This window comes from Tigriopus californicus, chromosome 9 (assembly GCF_007210705.1).
Source record: "Tigriopus californicus strain San Diego chromosome 9, Tcal_SD_v2.1, whole genome shotgun sequence".
Taxonomy (NCBI): domain Eukaryota; kingdom Metazoa; phylum Arthropoda; class Copepoda; order Harpacticoida; family Harpacticidae; genus Tigriopus; species Tigriopus californicus.
This window is the reverse complement of record NC_081448.1, coordinates 7,159,940-7,181,477: the sequence shown is the minus strand read 5'-3', so window position 1 is coordinate 7,181,477 and position 21,538 is coordinate 7,159,940. Positions and strand designations below refer to the sequence as shown.

The window sequence follows — 21,538 nt, the reverse complement described above, 5'->3', positions numbered from 1 at the left end:
CAGCTACGTTTCTATCTTACTAGGGAGAAAAATGCAAATCCCCCAGGTAAGAACAAATTCCTAATCATTTTTGGCCTTGGTTCAGCATTTACTATAACTGCCTTGGGTGAACTACCATAACCTAGGATTTGTTGATATTTCTTTCAGAACGTTGGAACTTGTTGGAACACATTAAAGGTTCAAACACGACAAGAACATAAAATGCGGTATGAACGATTGTGGTTTTATCATTATTATTATCATTATTATTATATATAATAGATCTATATGGCGTCAGTTGTTAAGAACATGAATTATGAGACTAGCTACTAAGGTAGAGGCACCACACAGAACATATGAGATATGTGATGATGAGATTATGCGTTTGGTTTCAAACCGGCAGATGATGTTGAATTATGGATGGAGAGGGCCAAGAAACTGGGGAAGTGGCCGAAATGCGGATGGAATTGACGACACTTCGGCTGCCGAGCCGAATTGAAAAGAGTAGCTTGTTTGATAAAAAATATCTAGCTTAGCATTTAGCACCAAAAGAATCAATATTTTAACTTTGTTGGATATTACTGAAGGGTACACCAAAATTTACCAAGAGCAAAGCAGCCTATCAAATGTAGGTTATAGTAAACTCCGAGCAACCATAGAGTTAAGAATGAAGCTTCCGCCACCGAACGAGTTGTCTTTTCTTCTTCGATTGGTTATGTTGCGATTAACTTATTTGTATGTATGTTGTTGTTGTTTGTGTTGCTGTTGTTGTTGTTGTTGTTGTTGTAATAGTAGTTGCTACTGCTGGGGGTGGGGGTGGGGGTGATGGTGGATCGCGCATCAACTAGCCTTTCTGCTGTTTTTGTTACATCGCTTTCATTCGCACAGGGATTGCAAACAAATGATTCATGAGAACAAAACTGGGTGGCTAGTGATTGTCCTCCAATCAAATCATCAATGGTGCTTGATTTGCACGACTCGCTCAGCATTGAGAGCTTTCAAGGCGGCGGGCAACGGGGCCGAGATGGTGAGAACGCCCTCCTTGGACATACTGCTGGATACGCTTTCAGGATCCACGCCACGTGGAAGGGTGAAACTTTGAGAGATATTCCGGGAGCTGGAGGAAAGCCCATCTGCGGTTTTCTCTTCGTGTTTGGCCTCAAAATGGACGGTGTTGCCCACGGTCTTGATCACCAACTCCTCAGGTTTGAAATCCTTGACATTGATCAAGATTTTGTAGCTTTCATCATCACACTGTATTTTCGAAATGCCATCATTGACTGTAGGGAAAAAGCTAGATCGGTCTTGATTGAAAAGAGAAGAGTGCTTTAAATGATCATCGCGCTTGTGGCCAGAGAGAGCAGACGTGGTGGAATTGTTATTGGAGTAATCGCGTCGTTTGAAGTCCTCGTCCCAATTGGCCGGTGACAACGCCTTATCCATACGACTTTCGATCGAGGACTGGTTGACCATGGAGGAGCTGTGGGTGTTTCCCCTAGGAGCTGTGATTGTTAGGACGCCATCCCGACTGATGGACGAGGCCACTTTCTCGGCTTTCACTCCGGACGGAAGGGAGAATTTCTGCTCAAACACGCGAGTCCGAGTTCCTCCAGATTCTTTGACCTCTTGCTTGGCCGTGATAATGATGGAATTGCCTTCCACCTTGACGTCAAGCTCCTCGGGTTTGTAATGCTGGCAGTCCAGACTGATCTGGAATTTGTCCTCGTCGTACTTCACCTTTGGATGGGGAAGACCTTCACCCTGTTGGTCGGTACTCTGAGCGTAGACATTGCCCAGGGATTTATTGGAAGCCGATTCGGAAGTCAAAGGTCGGGATGATTTAAACCCGCTCAAATCAGAGCGGCCCATCTCTCTGGGGGCTGAGACTGTGAGAGTTCCGTTCTTGGAGAGTGACGAAGAGATGCTCTCGGGCTTGACACCAGCGGGGAGGGTGAATCTCTGCTCAAACTGTTTGGATACGAAACTTCCTCCGGTCTCTGTTTTTGTCTCATGTTTAGCTAGGACGACGAGCACATCGCCCTCTGTTTTGATAGAAAGCTCCTCTGGCCGATAATCTTGAACGTCCAGTTCCACTTGGAACTTGTCCTCGTCATACGACACCTTGGCCTTGGGTGACAGATCCGCGTTCTCATTACGAGTTGATAGCATGGCGGCTGTTGCTGTTGGCGGTCTTGCTGTTATTTTTGCTGGGCTGGAATCACTACCACCGAAGGTCAACGAAGGCTGTGAATCATCCACTGACTGATGTGGATACGTCACTCGATAGGAATGGGATGGTGAGCTGAATGTGAAGGGCGAGCTGTTCACTCTGGAATTGGGAGGCCGTACTGCGTGATCCGAGCTTGAAAACCAAGAAGGGGTTGTCAGGATGCTTCTTACTGTGTCACCTTGAAACACACTTGGAGTCTGCCAGGAGCGATCGAAGTCTCGAAATGCTCTTTGTCGCGCTACTAACCAGTCACCGAGAGGATCTTGATGCACTGATTGTGACGTTGTCGAAGGAATAGTTGCAGCAGTGACGGGTTCTACAAATTTTGTATCCGATGCTTCTGTACACCCGGTGTGTTTAGCTCGAAGGAGACTTCCTCCACTGGCATGAGCCGCCTCTCGTCCGCTTAATGGCCAGAGCAGCAAGTCTTCTTGTCCCCTCTCTCCCCTTCCTCGTCCCCTTCCGACGTGTCGGGTTCGAGCTAGTGTGCCTCTCTCAACGCCGCCTTCCCCATCGTCCTCATAGTCCCAAGCTTGATCCTCACTTGGCAGACAAGGAATCATGGTGTTCCCCATCCCCATCGAAGGCATGTGGGACTGGAAGGGTAATGGTGGTAGTGACATACCGTCCCAACCAGGCGGACCAGATCGGGATTCTTCGGCAATGGCAGAGGCCCAGGCCGCATTACCGCCTTCAGGCAGGAAGCTCATGACTTTTTCCACTTAAACGCATCCTCCTCGTTCCTTGTACGTAAGCTCGAAAGAGTTTTTAAAGTCCTTGACGAGCGAGCAACGGGAACGCGTTGGCCAGTCTCCCACCGACTCCGCACCCACCCAAATTGCAAGAGCGCTGTTGAGTGGTGGGCGATGATGTTGGGGCCAGAGATGGCTTCGCTCACATGAACCTGACGTGTACACTACAAGCGAACACGTCCACATACATATGCATGTGATTAAGGCATATGGATGGGTGCCTCCATGCCTGGAAAGGAAGGAAGGAAGGATCGAGACGTGTGCCGTCCGTTTTGAGGTACCCGAGCTCGAATCTGCTGGAAACTGGGTGGATTGCCTCTTGCACCTCGTTTGCTGGGCGAGAAGAGGGAAGAACCGAACGGAGACAGGAGGAGGAGGTATACGAGATATACCCACTAGGGCAAAAAGACGATACCATGCGAGCAACAAGTTCATTCAGAGAAACGACTCCCTTGACACGATGTTCTTGACGGTCTCTTTGGAAGTTCACCCGCCTATTCGATTGAATCCAGACCAAGTCACCCGCTAAACGTTTAGACACAGAGTGGGTGGTCAGATTGGCTCGACACCGAAACGAAGGAATATCACTCCCAGTTTGCAGAATAGAACCTTGGTCTCCCAAAAGGCCCAATATTTTAGCCTTCTCTGATCAACTTGTCGTTCCGGTTTGAGAACCCTTCAAAGTGTTCAAACCGTTGCCACAAACTTGCCACCACTTTGGTCGGAATCGAGTTGACGCTATCAGTTAGCCCGGAGGTTGTTTAAGTTCACGGGTGGAGCACCGTTCTTGAGATCCTCAATATTAGAAGAGAACTAGCTTGATGGCTATTCTGCGAGCCTGATCACGATAGTTCGCGGATGGGAGAGTAACACTCCAATTGTCGAGTCGCGAGCGATGTCTTTCTTTTTCGACAGCATCACTGTTTCCAACTTCAAAACTAACGTAGTAGAATCTCGATTCACCTTCCTCGAGAATCTTATGGGAGTGCCTTGTTTTCGCGTAGCAAACTACGTAGTGCTGTACGCTGTATGTAGGGGAGCAATCTTCAAGAAAGCTCAATTGCATCGTAAAGCTCGTGGTTGACTTGTCCACATATGTAGCAGTCTTCGAAGAAAGTGTCGGGGAAAATCTAAATTGGGGTCTCTCTGAAACGAGTCCATTGCTTGGGATTGTGATGTTTTGGGGAAAAAGCTGGCATGGGCACACAAAAAGACAAAAGTGGAACACCAAGTCAGCACAATTAAGTACTCATGGCACATCAAAAAAAGATCGTAGCACACCATCGAAAGAATTGGATGCGTCAAAAATATCAAGCGGTGCACCCAAATCAACATTAATCTTTAAGGGGTCATGATGGGCAGGGATGGACAAACTGGAAAAAAAATTTGGGTCACTAAAGCCACTTTACACTTTTCACCTTTGATTTGCACTTTTTGCGTATTTGGCCTAAAAACGGTGCTTTGGTTAAAATAAGCGCTTTCCTGGCGTTAGAATACGTTACAAAGGTTCAAATCAAAAGCTGCCAAATGAATATGTGAAAAGCTGAGGTTTGAACAAATGACGTCAATTAATAGATTATGAGGACCAAATGTAGTTCACCCCATCATTGTCATGAGCGGTACGCCATAATTGGGAAACAAGTGAAAACAATAACGAAAAGTGTCAATTTCAAGTCCTAAGAGACAGGCCAAGCCCCCTTCCAGTTGGTTAAGTAGTCCCCAAAAAGTACTAAAGCAGCTTTTCTTATTTCTTCCAGACAAACTAACTTCTCGTTTTGAAAAAGAAAAAAAAACATTTTATTTTTAATTAGATTTATGGTGCAGATCTAATGGTGAAAAACGAAAAAAATGGCAAGGGAATCATTCCATGACCTCATTCAAAACAAATTTCAGTGAAATTTGTCCGAAATTGAGGCAAAACATGGCTTTTGAAGGAGTTCCTTGCAAATTGGTACTAGTTTGAAAAACAAATTTGATTTTGCCCACTTTGTTGATTTTATTTGAACCTTTTTCGGCCTCTTTCGGCCTTTTTTGCACCTGTTCTTCACTTTCAGGCTTATTTTATTTGCACCTTATTGTCTCTAGAAGGCTTTGCCGTTTGCATTTATTACGTCTCCCTAGTCATGGCACACAAAAAAAGGAAAGTGACACACAAATATGCGATGATAGCTAGCCAGGTGGACTAGTTTTCAGAGCGAATGAATGTCAGCTGACCGGCTGCTAGAGTTTCTGATTGTAGAAGCGCTGCCTTCCATCAACTAGAGTTGCACTGTCCACTGGTTACCGATTCAGCTGGAGTAAAAAAAAACACAAGAAACTCGATTTTTACTCTTCTATGCTACTTCTTCTATGGTCATCAGTTCCGAAGCTGTAAAAGTGAAAAGATCGTATCTTGAAAGGAGATGAATTTGTTTTTGTGATCGGTTCTTGTTTAATGCATTACAATGTTTTTTATGCCTTCGGTGGACTTTCTTGGATTGTAAGCCTTTCTATTGTTTGCTGTGCCCCTTTTTAAGCATGGCTTCATTTGAACTGGTCATTAATGCAAGGTTTCGTGCATCAAGATCGCGGCAGAAGGTAGCGTTTGGCAAGTATTTTAAGGTACAAACTATCAAACTATGTAAGCAAAAATGACCTGTTGATTTTTGAAATGGTTAGTGCCGAAATCGTTTTACGTCGTTTGTGGCCACTCAACATTTTGGGTTGTGGCTGCCTTTAGCCATAGATTGACAACCTAACTATTAGAAAACCTCTTTGTTTTACACGTTAGGGACCAGACTAAGAAAACTAATTAATGATCTGCCCGCAAAGTGATGGCTTTATTGAACAAAACACCAGGAAGATGAAATAGATTGAAGAAAAAGCTCATTTTGCAACAACTGCGTAAATAAGAAATGTATTCAAGTAGGAATCAAACTGTAAAAGCTTTCATCACTCTCATTTTTGGTTCGGGTTTTCACGGGCTTTACTAACCGCTACAGCAAATACAGTAAAAATCTGATAAAAGAGCATCGGATATAAGAGTAAATCGGATAAAAGAGCAGGATTGTGAATCCCCGGATCAAATTATATAGTAAAGTATAGTAAAGTAGCATTGGACTTAAGAGCACAAAATTTTGGGCCACACCGGATATGAGAGCAGAATTGAAGGCTGCAAAATATTATTTTTTTTCTCGCGCTCCACCAAGAAGTTTTCGATGGAAACTGGTTAAGCCATTTTATAAACGCAAGCTTGCAGCCGCTTTCACATAAAAACAAACAGTCATACATAATGGTTTCTGCCAAGAGAACCACTTTTTCCATCAAAGAGAAGCAAAAGCTCCTTGCCCATTTGACAAGCTGTCCAAGATAAGCCTGACCAAAGCTGCGACAAAGTTAGTAGTTAAACGTGCTTCCTTTGGAAAACTCTTGTTTTTTTCAAACTTTAAAGCCAGTATGTAATTCTGTGACAAATTAACTACGTATTTGGTGCGTAAACATACAGCCAATACAATGCCCTCCTTGAATTTTGCTTCATTTTTCGCGATTTTATGGCTGCATTTTGTTTGGACCGTAAAACTACATAAAATATACATAAAAAATAAAAGATTTCTATTTGTCTATTTATTTCCAGTTATCAGGGCGTTAGTCGTTCCTCAGTAAAGGAACGAATTGCACTTACAATTACTTTGGCCAAAAGGACACTATTGGAAAAAAAGTATTAGAAATACTCGAGCTTACGTCTAAAACTTCCCTTTTAGAGCCCTGAGCCTAGAGTCATGGATGGATGTGGGGAGAGTTGAGATATTTGGTGCAACATACTCAAACCAAAGGAAAGTTTCGCTCTGAATTAGGTCTTTTAGTTCAACGGAATTTGAATGAGAAGACATAAGCAATAAAACAGTACAAATATAACACGGCTAGAAACCACAAACACATTCATTGTTGTTAAAAGCAAGTACAATCTTCAGCCCTGAGCTTCTTCCTTTAGGGTATTTGAAAATCGCAAAAATGGCAATTTCTGTTAAGGTTGCCTAATAGCTTCAAGTATCCTCAGTTGCCAAGAGAGAAACGAAACATTAAGTGCCTCTCTGGAGCGTGAAAAAAAGGAACAATTAGCGAGAAACTTTTGGGTTTTTTGGGTCGTTGCAATTACACTATTTTGAAAACTATTGGATTACAGTTCCTACTTCGAAATAAGGAACGAACTGCTGTAATTTCGTTACTTGTAATTTCGTTACTTGTTATTTTGTTACTTGTAATTTCGTTACTTGTAATTTCGTTACTTGTAATTTCGTTACTTGTAATTTCGATACTTCTACCCTGCCAGTTATACACGTCTAAAGGCTTGTGGCGGCTTGAAACAAGTACTTCATCAGCGGGAAAACTATCAACCACAGTGGCAGAAATCTATTGTACAAAATATTGATGATGAACAAACAACTATTTCCTATACCATTGAATGTAAGGCTTGTTGGAGCACCGCATTGGGAGAGCATCCGCTTTCCAATTTGCGAATCTTGGTTCGATCCCAGGCTAGCCAAGTCCAAGGTATTTGATCACAGCATGAGTTGCTACTTTAACAACTTAAATGGGCGAACCTGCGGTCATACCCGAGGGTGAGTTCATAATTAATGTTGGTTGTGACAACGAAGCAGGAATATCCCTCAATGAGGACACCCAAAATCAGATGGCAAGCCGAGCGAGAGAGCTGCCATCTGACTTCGTAACAAACAAACAAACAAGAGCCGGTCAAAACGTGCACATATTTGAATATGATCATTATTGACACCAAATTTGCAAAAAATACCCGAATTTGCATAAAATTTGCAATTAAACTTGGCAAAACATAGGCACTGACTCGTTCTGGAGGGCTGTAAAGGCTTTCTTTACCTTCCAAATCAAGCAATAGTCAATGAAAAAGTAAATTATGCCATAATATCCGTCAGCATTATAACTTGACCCTACTTTTCCTGGATCGAAGAGGCTAGCTCTGATACCGTAGTTATTGAGCATCTTGCTCTCCGCTTTGTTGAACAGACACACTGAGTCCCAATCTTTAACATAGTGTATCTCCAAAAACTGCAATGATAAAAGAGACAGAGCTATTTAAAATGGATGGATGGAATATATATGCAGGCGGGCAGTTGTTAATACATCTGTTACCTTTTTTGTACTATCATGTCAAAGAGATTTCTAGAAGAAATGAGGAAGAGTTCAAGCTCACAATGTTTTTCCCAAAAATTGACACAATTAAAAAAAAATCACAAACTGCAGAAATATTGATATTAATGTGCTCAAAGGACTGAAATTGCATAATAAGTTGCAGAAATATGTCAAATATTTCTGATAAAATTGCAAAGTTTGGAGAAGCAACAAATTTGTAGAAAATTCTGGGATATGCAAGTTTCTTGCAAAATTTACGACTGCCACCCTAAAACCATCTGGATGGGATGAATGTCAGAAAAAACACTCACTATTGGCAGGGAGCTGATTTTCATTTGAAGTTGGTAAGTCTAGACAGGATTCAACTTGTATTCTTTTGCAAAACAGTCAAAACGCGAGATAAAGAAACCTCATAATTCTGTACAAAAATGCGATGCTGACTTTCAATTTTCATAAACGTGTAAAATATCTCCTCTTCATTTTACTTTCGTAAACAACCAAAAACAAACAGCTTGAGAATCTTAAGTTGTCACGGTTTTTAGTGATTGAGAGTGACCAAAACTTTCATTTGAGCCAATATTTATGAAGAGATCCATCTTTTTGTCTGAATCGCCTTGGATGCTTCAGCCAAAGTTAATATTGTTCTTAAAAACCATTTCCAAATCCTTTACCGGGTTTGCCACCTCTATTGGGTTATGGTAGAGGGCATAGATAACTTCATATATAGATCGATCAAGGGCGCTGCGATCGCATGTTTTCGTCTCAGCTGGCGCTGGTGGAAAAAATGTTTCATTCGTAGTCAAGCTACTTAGGACAACTATGGTGCAAATTTGAATCGTTGACGGCTCGTCCAAATTCAGAGTGGAAACCACTAATACAAATCCTTGTCAAGCAATTACTCTCATCTAGCCCGCTACATAAAACAGGTTTGAGTAAGTTGTCTGACCACATTTTTAAGAACGAAGTTTTGAAGGGGTTAAAATGAGGCTCAAGTTAAAGTTTTCATCGATGTGGTGGAAACACTTAACTGAAACACAAGGAACAAGCCTGGGTTGAGGCTTACCTCCAGAGGTGTCGGAACTACCTTGGTTATGTAAAGGTGCAATCATGTCGCCCACATTCAAGCACATTGTTGGGAGATTGAAACAAAATTCTGAATGCCTCATCATTGCGTTGCAATTTCGGATACATTTTGTTACACTTTTGACCTGCATTGCTAAACAAGGGCAATCAATATTAATAGAGTACGTGATTTGCTCTACTAATGTCTGAATCTTTTTTGACTTGTTACCTGTACTATGCCCCAAAAAGCATGTCTTAATTATTCCACCACTCTTTCTACCTGTATATTTGTAAGATTCAAAAGAAATTAAGATTAAAGAGGAATAACAAACGTTTCATGAGAATAATTCAACTTGCCTGAAGCGAGAGTTCACAAAATATCTTTGTCCCTTTTCCACCAGCGTCAGCTGACCTGAAAACATGCTCATGCCGTACAGCTCCTGTTGAGTTTAAGCATTCTAGTTATGGTTTTCTATGGTAGAGGGCTTGACTAGCCTTCTAGGTTATGGTGACTATCTTATCAGGACAATTTGCCCATTCACTTGTAATTAAATTTCCCATCATTCAGTTTCTTGTTTTGCCCATTCATGCAATCATATACCTGTGCGAAAAAAAATTCTAGGTGGAGAGTGTAAAATCAACTAACTTATGATTAGCAACCTAATTTTATTTGTACGATTGGATATGCAGTCTATGAAAAGCTGGTATGAAATAGCTATTTGTTAACCTGGAAATGCGGGAGATAATGTCCAGGGTTCGGTAGCGGGAGTTTCATTTTATTGGCGCCACGAGTGCGTCAGCACGAGGGGCGTCAACTAAAATGAAACGAGGAAGACCGGGCCCTGGGGATGAGCCCCCGCATTTCCAGGTTAATATAGCCTTTTCCTGATCGATTTTGTCTCATGGGCCTTCCGCCCAATTTTCTACGACCCTGCTACGCCAAGCTGTCACTGTCTCACCATCTTGCTACTTGCAAGAAAGCGGGGCAATAAAGTACTTTATTTCCCGCTTACCGGCCAAGCGGTTAACAATATCACATTGTTAACCCCTTACTAATGGACAAGCGGTGAGCAATGTTGGAACGCACCGCTTACGCGATAAAAAGGAAGACCGTATGAGGCAGTTGAGAGCAGGAAAATGAGAAATGATAGGAGCCCCAAGGGTTTGTGGGGTCACGCTGTTTTGGATTTGAGAAGCTGGTGCATGAGCAGCTAAATATAGTCAGTTGTTACACTTGATTCTGTTCGACCGTCTGTGTTCTCCTCATTGATGACCTCGACGTGATTTACATATTAAAATGGCGCTCTCTATTGTCCATCCCAATCTGATAAGGGCGGCCGGAGCTTTGCCGTTATGTATTCAAACGGCTTGCATTTTCTCTCTTGGCATTTGTGCTATGAATGACGTAGCATGGGCCATTACGCAACCTTAGTTTGTTGTTCATTTCGGGTTAACACAAAGACCTGATCACCCACGTTTCATCTCTCAGGTTGCCAATGATTCCGGTCATCAACCCACCCAGCACCATCAAATAATCCTAGCATTCTATAAGGACCGCCTTGAGTTGTGGTTTTGTATAGCCGATCATCAGAGACTAATCTTCCAAAGCAACCACAACTGCTGGCGGTCTGGTGGTAATGTTTTACCACAAGGATGGAGGGAGCGCATCCACTGGCATCCACCCACTCTTCTATAGGCGTCTCCTCCCTAGTGCCTAGATGAGGATTCTGGAATGCAGTCGTCTCGTCTCCTCTCGCCTCACCCATCTTACCACAGCGGTGAAAAAGCTTTATCAAGTTTTGAGAGAAATACGCAATCCCATCTTAACATTTTATTATATTTCGCAAATGCATAAGAAGTACTTTTGACTTTATTGCTTTACTGAATTATTGCTCCCATTAAACGTGTTTAGGCCTCAAAGTTAACAAGATTCATTTGGATATTTCTGCCAACCTTTAGTAAGGCTTTTCAACCACTGTGTCAGTTGTTTCACTCGTGAGATAGGACGGGTAAGCCAGCAAGTGAGTGACAGCAACTCAAGAGCATAAGAGAAAGAGTTAGCCCTGGGTGGCCAAATCTACAAAGCATTCTAAGAGCTCTTCTGGGAAGTGTTGATTGGACACAGATTGGTCCAATTCATATCATTTAGTTTATGTTAACTTTGAGGGGAAGGGGGGGGGAGTAATATACTATAGGGGTCTTCTAATGCCAGAAGAAATCAATCAATTTCCTTCAGTTCTTGGAGAATCCTGTACCTATTCATCCAACGCATCAAAATTTGAAACCAGCGCTGCTAGTGCTACCACCTTTTGATCTCTCTAGGACAAGCTGTTGTATTGTATCGACAACAGCTGCGATTCTTGTGGAAGATTAGTCTCTGATGATTGGCTACAGTGGTTTCGCCTTGTTAAAGGGGAATTTGAGGCATGTGGGGTCCAGTCTTGCAAGCCTCATGGATGACATTTGCCTTGCTGTTCATGGCCTGACCCCAAAACCTTTGGCTCTCTCAGCTTTCCGACGGGACCTACCAGAGGGAATTTTGTGGGTGTTGTCTGAACCATCCAAAGACATCAATACATATTTTCTAAAGTCTTTATTGCGAGATTATTTCTCATCTCGCAATGATCCACTATAGCAATGGGGGTGGGGAAGAGACCTGTGATCGAACCCATGAACCCAAGCATAGCTCGGTTGTGCGTTAACCAACTGCACTACATGCATACATGTATATCCTATATATATACTGGAATATGCACTTGAGGCCGAGTGATTGATGTAACGCCTGTCACATTTGTCTACCTGGGTGTAAACACTCTTCAAAAAACTAAGCCAGCGGTCTCCACAAATAGTGGCCCACAACCATAGTCGGCCATCCAAACCACCCCATCACCTTGCTTCAACTTTTATATCTCCTTTCAAGCAGCCGCACATGGATGGTGGATTCTGGATCAACATGCTCGTTGATTCCTACGCAGTCCTTGGGCCAGCCCATTTTTCATCTCAGAGCAGCCAATGACTCTGTAATTCCTATTTTTGGGACATCTTGCATCAACATCAACCTCCACACCAAATCTGTATCTGTCCTCGTTTTTTTGGACTGACTTGGCCTCCCCAATCCTTGGTGCGGATTTCCTTCCACACGATCTTCTATTAGACATGTCTGGTTCTTGTCTTCGTCACCCCAACCTCTCAATTGCAGCTAACCTTATCAATGGCCCGCCTGCCCTTATCCAATATGTCAAGGTCGATCCACTTGATCCGTTCACTACGCTGCTCCAACTCTACCCAGCCCTGTCCACCCCCAACTTCTCGTTGGCCCAACCTGCTCATGGTATGTCCCATTGGATCAATAAAACTGGACCTTTGCTCCCATCTCACCCACGTCCTTTAGCCCCTCATAAACTTACCTCGGCCAAAGAACATTTTCTTGAGCTAGAACAATTAGGGGTTGTTAGTCGTTGGTCGAGTCCGTGGGCTAGCCCTCTACACATGGTCCCCAAAAAATATGGAACATGTCGCCCTTGTGGCGATTTTCTTCGCCTCAATGCCATCACTCTTCCACATTCTTACCCTGTTCCTTGCATTGACGACATCTTAAAACTACATTGAGCTATCATCTTTTCCAAGTTGGATCTAATCAAGGTTTATTATAAAATTCCTGTCCACCCGGAGGACGTTCCCAAGACGGCAATATCAACTCCATTTGGTCTGTGGGAATTTCTTAGGACTCCCTTTGGATTGTGCAACGCTGGTCAGACGTTTCAAAGGTTAATGGACACCATCCTTGGTGACGTTCCTAATACGTTTGTGTATATGGACGACATATTAATTTGGAGTAATTCCCTGGCAGAGCATCGCACTCATCTTTCACTGATTTTTGATCGTTGTCTCGTGCTGGAATGGCCTTGAATGTCCCCTGTAATGTTCAATGTAAAATTGCCGTTCCCTCCCTCATCTCTGCTCAAGGCGTACAGGCCGACCCATACAAAGTGTCAACCTTGGTCGACTTCCCTTCTCCCTCCAATGTTAAAGGCCTCCAACGATATATTGGGCTTGAAAATTATTACCGCCGCTTCTTGCCGATGGCCTCTAAGCTGATTGCACCTTTAACGGACCATGTCATTTCCTGCGAGCAATCTAAATCATGGTCTTGGCCTTCGTGTATGGATTTGGCTTTCAGAGCCCTAAAATCTTCTCTGGCCGCCATTACCCTTACTTTTACCTCTCCCCTAGTGCTCCCCTTGCCGTTACCACAGACGCTTTGGACAAGGCCGTGGGAGGAATCCTTGAACAACGACTTGGCGACCACTGGCAACCCGTTGCCTTTTTTAGCCACAAACTTGGGAGGGTGCTGAAGTCAATTATTCTACTTTTGATTGTTGGGAGTTGCTGGCCTCATTCTTAACCATTGACCATTTCAAACATATCCTGGAAGCCCGACCCTTCACTGCATTTACGGACCACAAACCTCTGGTTATGGCCAACGGTTTAGTAGAACGTGCTCACCAAACCCTGAAAGCAGCTTTGTGTGCTCATCTCGACCGGAATGACTGGGCTACAGCCCTTCTTAAAGTTTTGCTTGGCATGCGAACCTACCCCCATGAGGACCTTGGTGGATTGTCTGCCGCTGAACTTTTGTTTGGAACTCTTCTTTGCCTACCAGGTGCCCTCCCTCATAGCTCATCACCACCATCTGCGAAAGCCCTTTCCCTTGCCACCACAACTTCTAATCACGATATCGGCCAGATTGGTTCCCAGAGGCCTTGCGAACTTACACTTTCGTTTGGATTTGGGCACCACCTGTTTGCGGAAGTTCATCCCCTCTTTATGTGGGACCATTTCGAGTGCTCTCTAGAAGTGAAAAAACATTCAAGCTGGATATCAATGGTCGCCGTGACAACGTTTCTATAGATCGTTAAAAATCTGCATTTTTGCCCAATTCGCTAATCAAACTTCCGCCAATCGATCAGCAGTACTTCCTTTCTCTCAAAATGTAACCGATAAAACGCCCTTTGTTTCCTCACTTGGCCGCAACACAGTCAAACCATTCTCCTACTGTCCCTGAAAGTCCCTGTGGCGTCACGCTGTTTTGGATTGAGAAGGTGGTGGACGAGCAGCTAAATAAAGTCAGTTCTTACAAATGATTCTTTTCGACTCTTTGTGTTCTCCTCAGGTTGATCTCTGGGGATTGACAAAAGATACGTCTACCGTTCGCGTTTGCCCCAATACGTTTTTACTAAACCGTTAGAAATTCTTTGAGCCACACAGCAATACTCCCCTAATGTCTTTTAAGTGATTGAAAAGTAAAATGTAGCCTACTTTGGCATATGTTGGTGAAGTCCAAGTTTATAACTTCCCCCAGTCGTAACACTGAAATCCCTCAATTATGTCGTCGAAATACTCAATTAATTGCATCAAAATACTAAAATGAGTTTGGAACCCATGCTGTTTGTCAGGAATACTTTTCTTGTCTGAGATATTGTTTAACCTTTAGTTTTTTTAGCCTTTCCAGGCACTTTGGCAATATTGGACAATTTTGAAATAAGGCGGTTAAATGCCGGCAGACCTCAGTCCCCATCTTGAAAATTGTGCCGTTTTGAATTGTTTGGGGCCTTCCCCTCCTTAGAAAAGGATTGATTCACTGTGTCGCTCAATGCCAATTTGTCACCCTACATTACCACCCTCATACCGCATATTGATTATTAAGCACCTCCAATCCCTCTCTCAGGATCCATCTCTTATTCTCAACGCGTTTAAACAGTTTAGGCCTTGATCTCAGTACACCAACCAACCATTCGACGTCCGCCAGGGCTGCCTCTTATATGATGTCCATGCGCATGACTAGAGCGTCAAGAGCTGGAATCGTTGGTCCAAACGCTTTAATGGTCAATGAATCATACTGCCGGCCCCAATTGTCTAAGTGGTTACAACAATTCCATCTTATGCCTAGCACGTTCCCATATAGTGCGCTCAGGCCCACACCGTAATCCAAGGACGGCTTTACCATGGACACTTAGGCTGGATTCTTGGATACGGTCGTCTCTTCTCGTCTCGTCTCACCCGTCTCACCACCGTGGTCAAAAAACCTTATCAAGCATTGAGAGAAATGCGCATATTCATCATAACGTTTTTATTCCTTGCAAAAACCATAAGAAGTAATTTTGACGTGATTGATTTATTGACTTCTGGCTCAAATTTGGCGCTCATATGGCTTATAGTTAACTAGATTTGTTGGGATATTTCTGTTGGAATTCAAAAAGACTTTTGAACCACTGTGGCAGCCGTCTCAGTGACGAGAGGGGTAAGCTCATCATCGAAGAATCCAGCTTTACACTGCTATTTTCGTGGCTTACCGCTTAGCCGCTTAACCCCTTCCAAGAACCAATTAAATTCTGCATCGACGTCGCCAAATGTACCCCAATAGTATAAAGGAAAATTTAGAAACTATTGAACTGAACCTCCCGACCAGAAATTGAAAAAAAAAAATTCTTATTCACGCTATCCAAGCTGCGCAGATTCACTCGCCATAGACATTTAAAATTAAAGGGATGAACATGTCAAGTACGCTGTAGCTCAAGGAGGTTGTAAAAAGAAGAATTCTCGTCACCCCCTCTTGTTTCTATGGTTCAAAATTTCAGTAGTCCAAGTTGAGGTTAAGCTAAACGGGTGATACAACACGGGCGAATAAAGATAGTTTACTTGCGTGAGTAAAAATTACGAGTGAGAGGAATTTGTGTAAAATTCCAAAATATATTTGATGTTAGTGGTTGCCAGAAAAATCCAAGCACTCTTTGACAGGGAATGAAAGGTGTTTTAACCACTACTGAGCGAAAAAGAGCCAACTGTAGCACGATCCTTCAATTCCAATGTCATTAATCTTGAATTATAACCAGTTCAATAAGTGAAAACGGGAGTATAATGGCCGGAAATGATCATCAGTAGCCTCTTTGAAAGGATGGAGGGTGAAAGCCGATAAAAGGTAAGGCCTAAATCACCATTTTAGTCCCGTTTCTAAAGGAGATTAAAGCCTACCGGGTATCCGACGACAATTGGAATAACCTCCAGTTAAATTGAGACCTCCATGCGTGGGCTTTTGGGCACCAAGTATTTGTGAGTGAGTGTCTATCTACCTGTCTGTGAATATCTGTAAAATAATATCAATCATTGATTTCCCTTAAAAAATTGTGACATGGAAGAGTTCAAGACATGACAAACCAAGTGTGTTCACTGTCAGATCACCAACCAGGATGAATCATTGCAATGCACGTTACTCGCCAAATTGCAAATCGCATTACTGACACCTGCGGAGAGCAATATATGTTGATAGAAATGATTTCAATTATCTCCCAAGCCAGATAGTAACAACCACCTGTATCTAGCACTGACACTCCAGCTTGTGGACCTATAAGTAGTATTCATTGTGGGTTTCTGACAGGGTTGGCAAATGGGTTAATCCCGGGGCGGGTTTCGGAGGGATTAGTGGGCGGGTTGGACTGGTTTTTTGCTTGATGGTTTTATTTGGGTTTTTCAATTGTCAATTTTTAATCAAATGCTAAAAGCTAGACTCTTTTTTTATTTTGTGCCAAAGACAACCAAACTATTACTAAAAAACTACTCCATTACCTTACTTTTTAAAGACAGTAACGCCACACCAATACAGGTACTTTGGAGGGGGAATAAGACGAACTTGTTTCATTTCAGAATTAAAGGTTTTGATAGTTGCTCCGCTGATTTGGGATTAGTGCATTAGTCAAAAAACTGGAGCAAATAAGCCACTGCATTTGACACGCAAAATAAAAAAACCGTGCAGGAAACCCAAAATCTATCTTTAGAACATTAAGGATTGAACACCACAAAGGAAGAGTTTCCTACCATTTAGACCATGATATCAAGATATTGCTCTTCCAGTTTCATTATCAATCATATTACAGCCAAAGAAAGAGGAAGGTCATCGGAAAATAAGGGATAAAATTTAGAAAAATTTGCAATTAACCCTCCCATAAAACCCTGACCATGGGTGGTTTTGGTTTTTTTTTATCCAACAGGCAGGTTTTAGCCAACCCTGGTTTCTGATAGTGAAGTGCTTGTGATTACAATTAGACCTTGGGATCCCATTCCACATGTTGAGCCACGGACTTCTAAAAAAAGAGATATGAAGAATTGGGCCTCAAATTGCCTTGACCATTGAAACGCATTATGAATTGCACAATACCAAAAAAAGAAAATTGTCTTTCAGTAAAAGTTATTAAAGCAAATTTCCCTAGCTGTTTGAAGTCCTAGTTGTTTCAAAAGATATACAAATCGGTTTTAACATACCACTCATACTTTGGGAAGTACATGATGGGAATCAAGTTCTTCAATCCTACTCTCAACTCTTATTTATTCAAATTACAGCTATTCAACTTTTGTACCATGGTATCTTTAAATTGCTCCCAGACCTCACAAGCCTGGAAGATTTACGTACCTACTTGTTTTTGCTAAAATATATCAGTGTATGTGAAAGACAATCAAAATTACTGATTGTTAATGTTTGTTTAGGAGAATTGCAATAATGAGGTCTTTGCAAATCCCTATAATCAAGCAGTTTCCAAGAACAAAGTAAACAAATTTTTAAGTAGTATTTCAGATCAACCCTACATTCCAGGCCTAGCTCGGTCTGCCAACTCAAACTCGTTGGTAGAACAAATAACATGCAAAGATTGAAAGGTAATGAATAGATGAATATAACCTTTTATTTCAATAGCACTGGGGATTACATTCCTTGTAGCGGTTAGAAAAGCCCGTGAAAAAACAAACAAAAACCCAGAAGGAATCACATTGAAGGAGCTCCTTTAAATTGAAAATATGTTCTTGTACCTCAATTACTTGTAAAAAAAACGAAGTACATAATACCTTCCCCGCCCTAACTATTACATACTTTTTGGATTGTAGGAGTTATAACGCACCTCATGAACTCGTTGTCATAGTTTAACACCATGCTGTTTCCAATTCAATTCAACATTAAATGTTTTCTACTGAGGAAGACTACAAGTGGAAACTGAGAAGCTCATTTTCAATTCATTTATGTACAATTTTGTATGACAGAGTTGCTTTGGATCATTTAGATTTGATTGTAATATCCAAGTGGAAGGGTCAAGTTATTTTTGAAAGTTTCATATTGATTTAAGCTAATGTAACTAGAAGCTCATTTTTGGGTAGAGATATAAGAGTTTTGCAAATATCGTACTATATTAGGTATTATGTCTTGCTTTTACAATTGACAATAAGTGCCCATTGAAACCTATATCTTGGGTTTGTCAAGGGAGGAGAGTTGTTTGCTTGCGTAGTGATCTGGCCAATAACCACACCACAATGCTCTTCAAGAAATAGAAGAAATGGACAAAACCTACAAACCATCTGTTCAGCCTTTATACCGGGTGTCGAGGATAAGATTAGACACACAGTTTTTTCTTTCTAAAATCCTTGAAATCTTTCAAGGTTGCGTGAGTTTTATCTCATTTTTTGTCAATGTCCGCTCTTTTCATTTATGTAAACAAAAATACAAAAATGTCAAAGCTGAAATCTATGAAAGCAAAAGGAATCCATTATAGCTTTGCTGTGTGCGGGATTCACTTCTAAAGAAGTAAGTTGGAACCTTACAGTGGCCGCCGGACAATTTACAATGTCAAAAACTGTCTTGATTGGCAAGATGACTGTAATCCCCCTCCTAGGAATGCAAGAACACCAGCACTTAGATATCCAAGGATGGTAGCTGGAATAAAAAGATGCATCAAGGCAGTTCCAAGCAAACCAATGTGATGCATTGGATTGGATCTCCAACTTGGTTGCCAGGGGATTTGACTTAATGCAGATGCCAAAATTGAGGTTTTCAAGTCTACAGTGATACCCTGGATGAGATAAGTAGCATAAAACCGGCCCTTTGTCTTTCAACAAGACTTTGCTCCTGCTCATTCCGCCAAAAGGACAATCTCCTACTGGGATAATGAGGTAATCTTGTTTTGGAGGCTAAACTATGGCCCCCAAATTCTCCAGGATCTTAAAACTCTGGACTAAGCTGTGTGGTCCTATGTTGAGAAAGAAACTTGCAAAGAAAGACACCATTTAACTAAAGTTCTTGGCCGCCTAATTGATCAACCATTGAAAATTCTCTCCTGCCAAAATCCGCACTTTTTGTCACTGTTTTCGGACCAGATTGGCTAAAGTCATTGCTTCAAAAGGATCATATTTCGAAAACTTAGCTTTAAATAAAAAATGTCAAAATATAACGTAAATTTTACGTATTCTGATCTATAACATGTTAGAATTTTAGCTCTCCAAATTACCTTTTAAGAAATTCATGATGCTTTTACGTGAAAGTGACAAATTTGTCTAATCTTATCCTCGACACCCGGTATATCTTGAATTCATATGAATGATAGGTATTAATTGTATGTGTTTTGGCCTGTTAATTATGAAATGCATTTGAATCTTTAAGATATATCAAATATACTCCGTCAATTGTAGTTGATAACAATTTGAAAGAGCTAGCAGAAGTTTGTGTTAATTCTTGACGTTTACTGGGCTTCAGAAATAATAAGGTACAAGAGCTATTCAACAAGGAAATTCACACCTGACACTTATCTCTTGGTTCAAAAAGAAGGATCTCTAATTTATTGAAATTGTAAAAACGTACGTAATAGAGCTCTCTAGATATCTTGATACTCGTTTGGTTTTAGTTTTTAATAGCTGAAAGCTTATGTAACTGCCAAAAGCAACTAAATCCTGGTTTTAATAATCACCCTATGTTACTTATTGGAAAAAAGGGAAGTAACAAACATGGAAGAGGTTAAGTATACTGACCATTTTAAAACAATATAGATATTCCATATGTTTTATACCCATTTAGATAACAATATTCAAAACCGGGATAATTGTAACATTAATGGATTAATATATCTTCATGGCAAGAAGTTTCTCATTGTATATATGGCGTACAGTACAAATATTTTCACACTTAGTGATTAGGTCCCTTTCTGAAATCAGGAGTGTACTAACCTCAATAACAAATTGAAACAAAACTCACGCTTTTTGACCTCCTGAAGTGAACAAGTAAATTGCCCTTTTTCTTCTCTGCCTGATAGGCACTGTCCTTCTCCATGTCTGTAGTACTCCTTGCGAAATTCTACCAAGTGAATTCGTTGGCTATCTCAAATTGGCGTTTTGCAAGATGAGCGTCCAATATTACCTTCAGCCTGATATCCCGGTCAATATTTATATTCCTACCCGTGTAACCTGGACCTGGTTTGAATTATTCTGAAATAATAATCTTCCATAGACGTAGTCTTAGAAACGATGGCTTTAGTTTTTGTAAAAGTTTGCTCCACTTTAGCAATCCATAAATGTGTTCCGAAATGTCGAACACAAGTTAAAATTCCAAAGTATAGCAAGCAATTATTCAAGAAGAGTTGTAAACTAGCAAAAAGGCTGCAGAGCAATTTGAACCCGGCAATCGAGGTTAGCCTACAAGGGAAGTTGGATCTGGTCCAAGCTAAAATTAAGGCCTCCTTTGAGATTGATTGATCAAAAACGAAGAGTCGTGTGGTCTAGAGACCCTTTAGTCAGAGACCCGCGAGGTTAAGTATACGTCATCAAATTCGACGGTCTGATTGGCTGCCAATTTTCGATGAACGTGTAAAGTTTTCCAAGTAAAGCACAACAGGGAGTCAGTCATTTCTGTTACGCAAGATCACGGACTTCTAGAGATATGGACTCCAAACGGAAACAAAAATATCCTATCTCCTAAACCGCTCATCTTATTCCAATCAAACACTTCATACGACCACAAGATCTTGTTGAATAAATGAACTCAGCCAAGTTTGAGCCTAAACCTATGCTTAGGGAACTCAGGACACATGTTCAAAGTTATGTAGTAAACACTACGTAAAATTTGAATTTTCGGCCTGCTCTTGGTCAGCTACATAAGCTTTTGACAACATTACTTCAATCGACTTTGCATGTAAATGATATAAAATTGACCTACCGTTAATTGCAGAGATCTACGTTTCTTATTTTATTACTTTGAGTGGCTATGACCAAGAGCAGGCTGATTTGCCGGAAAGCTCGTTCGCAGTCCATATATCTAGAAGTCCGTGGTAAGATGAATTTTTGAATGGTTTATGACAGACCAATTATGAACGGAGTGTCGAGTAGATGCTCATTCTGAGTAACGTCCAAGCCTTAACTCCGAGGTAATATTGCTTTACAAACAGAGGCGAGGTTTTTTAAACGCTCGTACCTCTGAGTTAACCTGCGTACCTTACGCAGAATGAGCATTTGCTCACCTCTTTGGCCAGTGTAGTTTCATGCCGGTTAACGTCCAAGCCCCTAACTC

At 41.6% G+C, this 21,538-nt stretch overlaps 1 protein-coding gene across 1 annotated transcript; it reads right to left on the bottom strand.

The window, feature by feature from the left end:
- Nucleotides 1-211: 211 nt before the first annotated feature.
- On the bottom strand, nt 212-3,667 carry LOC131886613 (uncharacterized). The gene has a single exon (XM_059235002.1). It carries the CDS (start codon nt 2,917-2,919, stop codon nt 934-936), a length of 1,986 nt encoding a protein of 661 aa, XP_059090985.1. The 5' UTR covers nt 2,920-3,667; the 3' UTR covers nt 212-933.
- Nucleotides 3,668-21,538: the final 17,871 nt, after the last annotated feature.

What these genes read in the sequence shown, in the direction of transcription:
- LOC131886613 (XM_059235002.1), bottom strand. Translation starts at nt 2,919, where the DNA reads ATGAGCTTCCTGCCTGAAGGCGGTAATGCGGCCTGGGCCTCTGCCATT.